Source organism: Camelus dromedarius, chromosome X (genome assembly GCF_036321535.1).
Source record: "Camelus dromedarius isolate mCamDro1 chromosome X, mCamDro1.pat, whole genome shotgun sequence".
Taxonomy (NCBI): Eukaryota; Metazoa; Chordata; class Mammalia; order Artiodactyla; family Camelidae; genus Camelus; species Camelus dromedarius.
Window position 1 is genome coordinate 57,683,541 of NC_087472.1, and position 11,482 is coordinate 57,695,022.

The window sequence follows — 11,482 nt, forward strand, 5'->3', positions numbered from 1 at the left end:
TCCTCTGTTTGAAACCCTTCAGTGTCTTCCTAAATTAAGATTTAGGTGGCCTCCACAATATAGTTCTTATCTTTTCAGCCATATCTTCTTGTATGTACCTGATATTTTAGCCAAACACTACTGTTCCCCAAATTCTCCCCCATCTTTTCTTACCATTCAACAGCATTGTCCAATCAACTTTTATAGAGTACATACAAAGTTCTAAGCACTATGTAAGCTAATCCCTGTGGAGGTGAGAGGTGCTTAGTCTTTTGAGGATATCAGATATAAAGAAGTAATGTTTATATAAGATGATAAACACAGATGAGATCAAAGTTCCTTGGGAACACAGAGAAGGGAAGAGAGTAATTTTGTTTGGGGTAGGGAGAATCAAAGAAAGTGTCAGGGAAAATTTAAAGAGGAAATAGGAGAGAGAGGTGAAAGAGAAGCTGAAAAGGGGAGAAAGGGAAGGAGTAGAGGAAAGGGAGAGTGGGAGAAGGCATTCCAAGCAGAGAAACTATCAAGTTCAAGATGCCTGCAAGCAAAAAATGGTCTAGCATATTAAGGAAACAGAGAGGATTAGAATGTTTGGGAGTATTGGGGGAGATGAACAGGATGAAAGGAGAATACAACTTGAGAAGTTGAGGATTGATTGAAAAGGGTGTTACATTCAAGGCAAGTTGTCAGGCCTATGATTCTGTAGCAGTTGTTTAGAGGATAGACTGGAGTGAGGAGAGACTCATGGTATTTCATGAAGTTCCTTCAGCCTGGAATGCCTTTCTCTCTTGTATACTTCCCCATCCTCACCTCCTGAAAGACCATCCTTCAAGGTCCATCTCAAATGCTGCTGCTGCTAGTGAAGCCTTCACTAATTTCCCTCCTCCCTAGAACTGGAATAATTTCTCTCCATTTTGAACTCTTATAGAAACTTTTTGCCTTTCTTTCAGTGTATTATACATTTATTCAAATTTTATTAGTTGTTTTCCCCAGTAGACTCTGAGCATCTTGAAAAACATGGATCTAGTCTCAGTCAACTGCCTTTTCCAGTGCAGCTTCTGGTACACTACCACGACCACAAGTAGTACCAAGTCAATTTGTTGAATTGATTTAAACTGATATTCCAGAGATTAGTACTACTCCAATCACAAAGGCTATGTTGTGCCAGGTCCATAGGCAGATTTACTTTCTTGCCTTGCTTTTTTTCCAGTTGGAAAAGGCCAAGGACAGCCCCCAATATGAATGCTGATGTGGGTCATCTAGACTCTGAGACCTGTGCCTTCAAGGCCTTTGGGGAACAGGATATGTGAGCCCTCTTCAGGCCCAACTGAGGGGAAGGGCAAGTAAGAGAGGTTGTTTTTCTGGTTTAACAGCATTTTCTTGCTTCAAAATGCCTGTCTTCAAGCTAATGTTATATTGATGCCATTACACTACATGATTTACCATGATCAGCAAAGCAATTTGTTGTACATTCTTCTAAAAGTGCTAATCAATTTTAGCTCAAAATAGATTTCAATAACCCCACAAAATTTGTTGTCCTAAAATGCTGATCAGTGGGGAAGAGCTAAAGCAAGCCTAGAGCTGTTTGTACTGTAGCTATAAAAATTATAATCCATCTCCCAAATCATCTTTGTAAGCAGGTAAGATATAAATAAATAAAAATGTGGGAAAATATATACCTTTAAGTTGTCTTATTTAGAACTGAGATTTGAAAAGTCATAGGAAAGGACTAAAGGATTGTCTGCTCAGGGTATAGCCTTTTAATTCTGTAGAAAAAAGACCCAAATAATTGATAATCATTAAATTAATATCTATGAGAATATCTATGTTAGTATCTAAGCTAATATCCATGATACTCGATTTGCCTTTTGAAAAAATGAGAACCTAGTAGGACAAACCATACAAGGTGGTTTTGAGTACAAAATGAGATAACTTCTATAACTGTGTCCAGTTTCGCACCTAGTAAGTATCCATTCCCTTCCTCTCCACTTCCCAACTTATTAAGCTCCCATCTACCTCTTCTGTATCTTTTGCCAAAGCGTTACTTCCTCTATTCTCAACTGTTTAAGATTACCTTTACTTCAGAGCCATAAATCCTGAGTGCCTGGTCAGATTTTTCTGAGAGGAAACTTATGTTCTTAGGGAAATAACATCCCAGAGTAAATTTACAATGACACTAATATGTCCCATGACACACTGTTCTTGTTGTGTCCGACAAGATTGGATAATTCTTTTTTTTTAAAACATTTTTATTGATTTATAATCATTTTACAATGTTGTGTCAAATTCCAGTGTAAAGCACAATTTTTCAGTTACTCATGGACATATACACACTCATTGTCACATTTTTTTCTCTGTGGATAATTCTTGATACTTAGGTGTATTGCTTCTGTATGTATTTTATGGTACATTAATTTTTACTAATAATCAATACTTGTCTGAGGCAGCTGTTCTTTATTTCATTACCTGAAAGGGGTAACCTGTGGAAACATATTTCTACAGCCTTGTTTTGGCCAGAGGTTGGAAGTGGTAAGGATTATAAAGAAAGCATTTGTGTTTTAAGAAAAAACATCTGATTTCTTGGTCTGGAGACTTGGATTCCTTTGATAGATCTACCATTATGTTATTTTGTGACCTTCTTTTATTTTTTGTTTCTCTGTGCCTTGGTCTTCCTGGTGATAAAATCAGCCTTCCTGGTATTTAGCCTTAGGCATAAGGGACAAGAAGACACTAAAATACTGAAATTTACAAATAATTTGCCTCTTGTCAAGTCCCTGCCAAGATGCAATTAGTGAAAGGGTCAAAGAAGAATAAAATGATGTCTGAGGTTCTACTGAGTTTCCTTTTAAGAAAAGAGACACAGACAATCCATGATGACGGTATGATTCCATCTTCCCATATGGTCCTCTCTGAAGCAGAGGCTCAGCTATCTGATCTGTTCATTTGATTCCACCACAAATGAGCCCTCGTTGGCAAAGGATGGGGACTTTGACATTGTTAGCCAATCCCCTCCACCTTTTAGAAATCTCTAAACCTCCTTTCTGTGTAAATACAACAAGTAAGCATCTCTTTCTTTTTTCCCTGACACCTGTAGTTTATTGAGTATTCTCAAGTCAGATCTTGTATAAAATAAGAAGAAAGTTTGGCAATTATGATATATAAATGTTAGGGGAAACCCAGGATCATTTTTTAAGCTGGATGATTACTTAATACAGACTTTTTATTTTACAGAATAGGAAATAGGTCCAGATAGGTAAAGTTAAAAGATTGAATCATATAAAATTGAGTCTTGTTCCCTCAATGCTGGACCTACCTTTTACAGTATATGCATGTATCAGGATAAGTGAGTATACAGTTGAGATTCTTATAATAGCTGCTTGGCCATCAGTAAAGCAGTCTGTGCTTTTTAATAAAGGGATGGATTCTTGGCTGAGGAAAAGGTATAGGAAAAGGGGTGTTGGAATAAATAAGTATTTATAGATGTTGTGGTGGCACATGGCAGATGCCTCCATCTCAGGTGGCTGTGTCTCCTATCATTTTGCGTATACCTAACACCCAGGTAGGTGGGCAAGAGGTGAGGGGCTATAAATATATGTTCTATGTACTAAAAATACCAGATGATGCTAGGACTTTTTCAAAAATTCCAGATCTTCTTTGTAGTCATATTTAAAAATTCTACTGTGGGCTTAGAGGGATATTTGTCAAAACCAGAGTTAAGGTCATGAAAGTCAAGAAACCAAGGAAGGAATTCTGTACTTCTTCCATCCTTAGCAGTCAAATTTTAAGCACAGAGAAAATATTAGTGTGAAGTATATGTGTGTATAAATATGAACTAACTTGTTTTTTAGGAGCTTCAGATCATCTGGAGTAGAAATGAGGCAAACAGAAATAAAGCCAACTCCACATGTACACACCCCTTATCTCAGATTACTCTGGGCTTCACTTTGTGTTCTTTCTAATTGGATGACCATGATTAGGTTAAATGTGTTACTATCTGGAGGAAGATGTAAGTTTGCCTATTTCCTCAGATTTTAGTTTTGAATAGTATGGTAGCCTAGAGGGGATAGAAGGCTCTAGAATGTATGAATGGAGTGTGATTTTCCAAATTGACTTGTATGGTAGGTCTAAACTATGAAACAAAAACAAGTGGCAATGAAGCCAATCTGGGCACAGGTAAATTCCAGTGAGCCTTTTAAGATCTCTCTATCTGAAATAACCTTAAAACAGAGAAAAAATTAATGACTGATATTATGTATTTGAAATTTGCAGGTTGGACAGCACTTGGACTTGGAATGAAACAATAAGAGGTTACATTCATGGATAACCAACAAGAAAAGGCTGTCATTGCCTCAGCCAATGGAGAAAACACTCTGATTAATGGGGTCAAGGAAAATGGTAAGGGAATTTAATTATAGTACAAAATATCTCTCCCAGTAGTCCTTTGTTATTACTATAGATTTTCAGGATCCACAAAGTTGGGGCAAGTTAAGTCTAGGATGCCTCTGAGATAAATGTTAATCCTAAACTTTATTCCTCCAAATCTCTAACTGGGCTTCTAGGGTCTCTAAGAGGTATCTAATCCAACCCCTTTACTCTCCCAAATCATCTCTATCAAATGGATACTTAGGTCCCTCCATATTCCTAGTGAATTAGAAATATGCTCTGATGTGAGGCTTGGAATGTCTAGATTCAGTAGGAACTTCCTGAACAGAGGTGAAGTCTGAAGGTTAGGACTATGCCTCATAGCTCAAAACTGTGAATATCCCATCTGATCATTTCTCCACCCTGAAAGCATTGACTTTCCAATTGATCAAGCAATCCAATCCTTTCCTCATTTCTGAGGAGAACTCTGTATGTGTCTGAGGAAAAAGCTGAACCTAAGGAATATTATTTTTTACTCACATGGATGTTCAATATAAAATCAGGGTTGTTCTTTAACTATGTAGTTTCTAGTTATAAAGTTAAAGAAGCTGAAAAATGAAGCTTAGCTTTTATATAATAAGAGTAAATACCAGAAACTGATCAAGGGAAAGAGAGTTAATGAGTCTGATCTAAGACCTTTAACTTTATTTGTCATATCTTTCCCTTTTTTCCAGACTCAGAGGAGCAGGATGTGGCAATGAAGTCATTTGCAGCTCTAGAAGCTGCTGCACCAATCCAGCCTATACCAGTGGCTCAAAAAGAGACTCTGATGTATCCCAGGGGTCTCCTGCCTCTGCCCTCTAAGAAGCCCAGTATGCAGAGCCCTCCCTCTCCTTTGGGCCTGATTGAAGCACCTGAGCATGCTGCTAACAGTGCTTCTGTGAATGCCATCTCCCTTACATCTGGTGTTGTGAAAGGCCTGAACACATGGTCACTGCCCAATGAATGTGAGAAAGCTCCATTTGCCATAATGGAGCCTGCAGGCATGTCAGCTCTGAATGGGGACTGCCTCATGCAGCCAAGCCGGACTTGCTTGGGCTGCTTCATGGAATCCAAGGATGCAGTAGATCCTGAGCCAGGGATCAGTCTGAAAGTCAGTGATCTAAATAAGGATTATGAAACCTGTGCAGTATCTGATATAGGGATTCAGTGTATTAATGCGGGAGAAAATATGAAATACGGAGAGCAGCTGCTCTCAGACCAGCTCCTAGGCTTCCCCCTGCACAAATCAAGGGCAGGAGATAGACGAGAAGCAGAGAAACCTGACATTGACTTGGAGGATACAGCTCAGAAAAGTTATTATGAGGCATTACTATTAGATAAGTGCAATACAGAAGAGGCTTTGCTGGCAAATTCCAATCAGGATTGGGGTTACTTTGAGACTTTCATTAGTGAGAGTAAGATTGAATTGCTTGACCTCTGTTCCAAGAATGAGCTGTCTGTCAACCTGTTCTCTGAAGAAGATGTGGATAACTACATGTTTGATGATGATGAGTCAACACTGGGCAGTGATGTCTGCTCCCTGAAAATTCGATATGAGTCCTTCCAGGACAATGTTCGAGACAAGACCACCCTTTTGATGCAGGAGGATGCCCAATTCAACTTTTTCCCCAGTGTCTTTACTACCTGCCCCAAGCGGGAGTCTAAGAGTGGGGCTCTGAAGCAGGGCAATGATCTTTCCCAATTCAAGGTCCCTGATGTGAGCATTATCTGGGGGGAAGAAGATAAAAACTTGGACAAGAAGAAGGGCAAAGAAGAAAGCCAGGAAGACAAAGGTGTAGAGAAAAAAGATGGAAAGGATAATGGAGAAAAATCTGCCTTAAATAAACCATGCAGTGGAACTGAGGTAGGGCAATTTAAGAATCCAAAACAGGACCATCTTACCAATTCTTTGGAGGCATCAGGGAATTTCAGTGATGACAGTTCCTTCATTGAGATCTCCTATGATGCCATGGGGGAGATCAAGGACTGTAGCCGCTATATGGCTAGGGACACTAATTCTGGCAGCTCCTCCTCCCAGCAGAACTACGGGCTGCGAGCCAAGAGAAAAGTCAGGTACAGTGAAGATTATCTATATGATGTTGACTCACTAGAGGGTGAAAAAGTAAGTGAGAGGAAGGAATGGCTTCCAGGTGGTTCTAAAGAGGAAGATGATGATGAATGGTGTCCCAAAAAGAGAAGGAAAGTAACCCGTAAGGAGCCCCCTGTTATTATCAAATATATCATCATCAATCGCTTTAAAGGTGAGAAGAACATGCTGGTGAAGTTGGGTAGGGTGGATGCCAATGAGACAACAGTGAATTTGAATGAGAATCAGCCCAACAAGTATTCCAAGCTGGCCCCTTTGAAGGGCTTCTGGCAGAAGCAGAAGAAGCAGAGAAACAGCAACACAGATTCCAACAAAACACCTTTATGCCAAAAACAAAGCTTTGAACCAGGTAGCTTTGAGGTGTCATTCCTGCCACCTGCTCGCAAACGAAAATCTAAACTTGGCAACAGGCATAGGATTCAAAGAATCCCATCCATGGAAACTTCAACAAGTGCTAAGCAGGTTTCATTCTGCAATGATGAGAGGCAAGGTAGTAGTCGTAAAGAAGATGGAGGCCTGAAAGGTATGCTGAAGTCAGCAGCTCTGGCAGCCCCCGGCTATGCAAATGGATCACATTTAAATGACATCACAGGCCCTGACTCAGTGAAAGTCAAAGCCCACGACGCACAATTTAAGGGGCCAGAGAGAAAAGTGCTCAACAAAATCAAATTTAAAAGTGAAGCCAGGTTAAAATCCAAGAAAATCAAAACTGGGCAAGAAAGCAAGCCAGTTGTTCAAATGAGCCCTCTTTTGGAAGACCACCCCTCCAAGGCTAATTCAAAGAATGAAGCTATTCTTGGGACCTCAAACAATTCACATCTATCTGAATTTCATGAGACAAAGGTTGTTAAGAATTCTACTTTCCTACCAACCACCTGTTCTTCTGAAATGCCTTTATCATCTACTCATGTGGCCAACAATATACCTGTTATCCCTGGAGGGTATCTACAGACATTGTTAGATGCTTCCGACTTGTCAAACAATACTGGTATCTCATATTTCACTCACCAGTCTCCAGGGCAAAATGAAAGCAACCTCACTCAAACAGAAAAATCATTTGTACCTCTCCAGCCTGAGCAGGACTGTGTGCTTTCTTCACCCTCCGAGTCTGAGCTGCTGCAATCATCCCAAAACTTCAAAATGGAATCAAGCAACTATGGAAGTGTGTGGCCCAACAAACCTACTTCTGGATCCCAGGAATTCATGACTGAAGTCTCAAGGGAGGTAACTCCAGCCCAATCCAGTGAATTTGGAGTCTCCCAAGTAGTCTCCATAGAAAATAACCTCACAGCTACAACATACAATCCAATCTGCCTCAATAGTGGTGGCAGTAGTTGCAACAAGGTCCTATATGCCTCTGTGCAAGACACCCAGCTCCCATCTGATGACTCTTATCAATTATGTCACTTTAATAATGGAGAGATCTGCTTTCCTTTCCAGCAGGGCCCAGTCAATCTGGATGATGGTCGGCTCTTTAGCTTTGATTCAATGGCCACACTCTCTGTCAACTCAAGCAATTATTGCTCCTTTAGCTTGAAATCCTGTGAAAAGGATGGTGATGATGATATCACTGATGACTTCTTGGCGCATTGCAGCCCCAAGCTGGTGATCCAGCAGAGCATTGATGAGATAGCACCACTAAAAGAATCCACTGACCTTCTGGATATCTCTAACTTCACTCCTGACAAATTCCGCCATTCTTCCCTCTCAGAGATGTCTCCACCTGACACCCCCAATCTTTCCCCTCAAATTACCAGATGTGAGAGTATCAAGACACTAGGAACACTAAAGGGGTTCCAAGAGGGTATACCAGGACCACTGGGCAACATGGAGAAAATCAAGTGGGACTGCAGTACCCTTTCACGGCAGGTCCAAGTGGATGATGGATTTACTTTAAACAACCATCAGTTTCAGTTCCATATGTTCAATGATGAGGATTCTGTCAGCCTTCTCCAAAAAGCCCCTTGCTTATCAACGTTCAGTGATCCATCTGGTCAAATGAGTACCAACAACAAGGTGTCGAAACCAAGAAAGAAAAGTTCACCGAGCAAGAATGGGGCTATGAACCCAAGCTCTTCTCAGAAAAACAGCAGGAAAAAGTCTCCCAAAGCCAGCAACAAAGGGATTGAAAAATCACCTGGCAAAACCTCCCGCCAGGTCCCTAAGTCAACAAAGAAAGGAAAATACATGGCTGCAATCAGTGGAGAGAAAATGCAAATTGGCATTAGTTGTGGGGGAGGCCAAATCAACAGCATATCCTCCACAGGGAAGACGTTGGCTGAATGTATCCAACATGGCGGCCCTGTGGCTTCTATGAAGATGCCAAGTCAGAAGGGACTTTCTGGAGATTGGTCTTTGGGGAAGGAGAGCCGCCCAGGCTGGAGTGACATGAGCATAGGCACCAACACCAACAACCTTCTGGATGATGACCAACGAGAATTTCAGGAGCCTTCCTATATCTTGTCCAACATTGCCTCTGGTATGGCAGATGTGCAGAGATTTATGATGGCATCCATAGAGCCCCTTTGGGAACCCATGGAGCACCGTGGGAACCCCAATGTATTCTACTCCCCTGAATCCAATAGTCTAAAATTAAAAACCCTCAAAATATTGGCTGGGACACCACAGGAGTCTAAGAAAAAGGTCAACAGTGGCTCTCCAGGAGCCACTAAGAATCACAGGTCCATCAAAGGTGTGAGTAAAAGCAACGGGAAAGCAGCGATAGGTGATCCTGGTCGTGCAAACATACCTGGTTATAACGAGGACTCTCGCTCTGCCTTCTTTGATAAAAAGTATAATAACCTGAGCACTTTAGGCAATAACGGACCAACACACAAAAAGTTATATCGTCACAAAACCAGCTCCAAGGCCCTGAGAGATGAGAAGTGTAAGGGAAAGCGCATGGAGCGAGAACAGGTCCACAAGGATGAGGCTGGGACAGCTTCTTTTGAAAAATTGAGGTAATACTGCACCAAAATGGCTGAGATGAATCACCCTTAGCTTTCCCACTACCTGCTAAGCCCACAGTCTCTCATTTTTTCCCTTTTGAAAGCAAAAGTTTGCATGAAAGAAACTATCCCATTCCTTTCTTTTTGAAATTAAAATGAAAAGGAAAAAGTGCATGAAAATCCCTATACTTTTAAGCCACCCAAAAGATTGGGCAATTTTGTTGTGGCTTGACCAGGGATAAATTCTAACAAGTCTACTTTTTCTGCTATTCAGCATTAGTTTTTACTTACTGAGAAAATAGAACTGAAATATGCTCTTGAATGATTTTGAGAAGGGAAGGGCTTTGCAGTAAGAAAAATTTTGAACAGAATTTAAAAGTTATATAGACAGAAAGCCAAGATGATTTCAGCAAAAAGAGCATAGTTTGGAAAACAAAATCTCATCATATGGCAATTAGGAGTGCTTTCTAGTGCCCCTGCTATTTGTATCTTTTTTCTGCATCATACAGCATCTAGTATGATGTAAACAAATTTAGATTGTATGATCCCTTTGTGGGACATACACAAAAGCTAACTAAGGTGGCATAAATTGTTTGATTTTTCTGCAGGGATTCCGACTACAATCTCCTAAAAGCAGAAACAGCATTTTGGGTTTTACCTGTCTTTGAAGAAGAGACTCGAATTTTCCAGAAAGACATTTGATGTTTGTGTTTTATTTCTTTCAAAATATGCCTTGTGGTATGTATGTTGACATGTAAGTGCTTAAAGAAAAGAATCTTAAAGTGTGGGAACAAGTCTTTGGAAGCAAACTTTAATCTGATGTTCTATGTAAAAGACTTTAAAAGTCATACAGTTGCACAAGTAGTTTATGCACTATTTACCCAAGGGGGAAAAAAAAGGAAAACATTGTGCCAAACTACAAACAAGTGACTGTATTGTATATATTTTTACTTCTATATCAACATTTGGTTGTGAGTATTTAGGGAGCTTGTCCCTATTAATTTATTAGAAACATTCCAGTGATTCTTGCTATTAACCACCCCCACTTATGTGGATAGCACCTGTAGATCACAGTGGAAAAATATGTTGTGTTACACAATTTACCAAAACTTAAAGGATGCTGTTTGAAATGTGCCAAATTTCCTTACCTCATCTCACAGATTCACCCCACAGTTTAAAGATCATTAATGAATTTAAGTATATATATATATATATATAAGCATACATACATTATTTTAAAATTTTAAACTCTACTGTCTTGTGTGGAAACATGAACCATTAAACAAGGCACAATAAAGATTTGTTTGTTCCATTGTCTAAGGGTTAAAATGTTGGAAAAGTCTGGAAGTCACAACAGCTAAGTCCATCAGGGACCCAAGTATATGGATTTACAGAAACTTTTACAAGGAAGCAAAACAGCTGCTTTAAAGTTTGTTTTCTAAAAGCAAAATCTGTAGCTGAAAATTATTTAAAGTGCAAAGTTATATTGCTGATACTTTATATCTCAGTTTTATATATTTTATAATAGTCTGGGATAAATTATAAAATAGCTATAAAATCAACAATAAGATAAATGAAGTACATAGATGGCTTTTATTTAAGTAGTTTCCTAAATGTTTTATTCCAGTTTTGTCAAAAGTACATTCATATCACGGCTTTAGTGTTCTTTAAGTGTTTAATCTTGCAATGCCAATGTCATTTAAAGAAAATGTTAAGACATCTCAGTCCAACTTGTATAAATCACATACATATATCTGATAAACTGAACAATTTGTGGTAATGACTAATCAGGGCCATATATACTTAGTCTGAAGATGACTAGTATTTGATGCCACAAACTAAGCTTAAATCTCAATTTTTATATAAATTTTGAAATCACATTTTTTATTCAGCCCTTTCCCCTTTTTGTTAAATTTCACAGCTCCAACATCACTCACTACTAACTTTTTCTTCCCCTTTATTCACCACTTGACTTCTAACATTTGATCTATTTTCCTTTTGCACAGTTGAAGGCCTGTGTGTCTGATGACTGATGCATTATGGCACA

General features: G+C 39.4%; 1 protein-coding gene across 1 annotated transcript; it reads left to right on the plus strand.

The window, feature by feature from the left end:
* The first annotated feature begins 4,241 nt into the window (after window positions 1-4,241).
* NEXMIF (neurite extension and migration factor) lies at window positions 4,242-10,902 on the plus strand. The gene is made up of 3 exons (XM_064483031.1): window positions 4,242-4,371; window positions 5,073-9,447; window positions 10,044-10,902. The coding sequence occupies exons 1-3, from the start codon at window positions 4,293-4,295 to the stop codon at window positions 10,135-10,137; spliced, it is 4,548 nt and encodes a 1,515-aa protein (XP_064339101.1). The 5' UTR covers window positions 4,242-4,292; the 3' UTR covers window positions 10,138-10,902.
* The last annotated feature ends 580 nt before the right edge of the window (window positions 10,903-11,482 follow it).

Excerpts from the sequence above, each read along its gene's own strand:
- NEXMIF (XM_064483031.1), top strand. The coding sequence starts at position 4,293 with ATGGATAACCAACAAGAAAAGGCTGTCATTGCCTCAGCCAATGGAGAA. Across the intron at positions 4,372-5,072 it reads TAATGGGGTCAAGGAAAATG|ACTCAGAGGAGCAGGATGTG; the intron begins GTAAGGGAATTT and ends CCTTTTTTCCAG. Across the intron at positions 9,448-10,043 it reads GCTTCTTTTGAAAAATTGAG|GGATTCCGACTACAATCTCC; the intron begins GTAATACTGCAC and ends ATTTTTCTGCAG.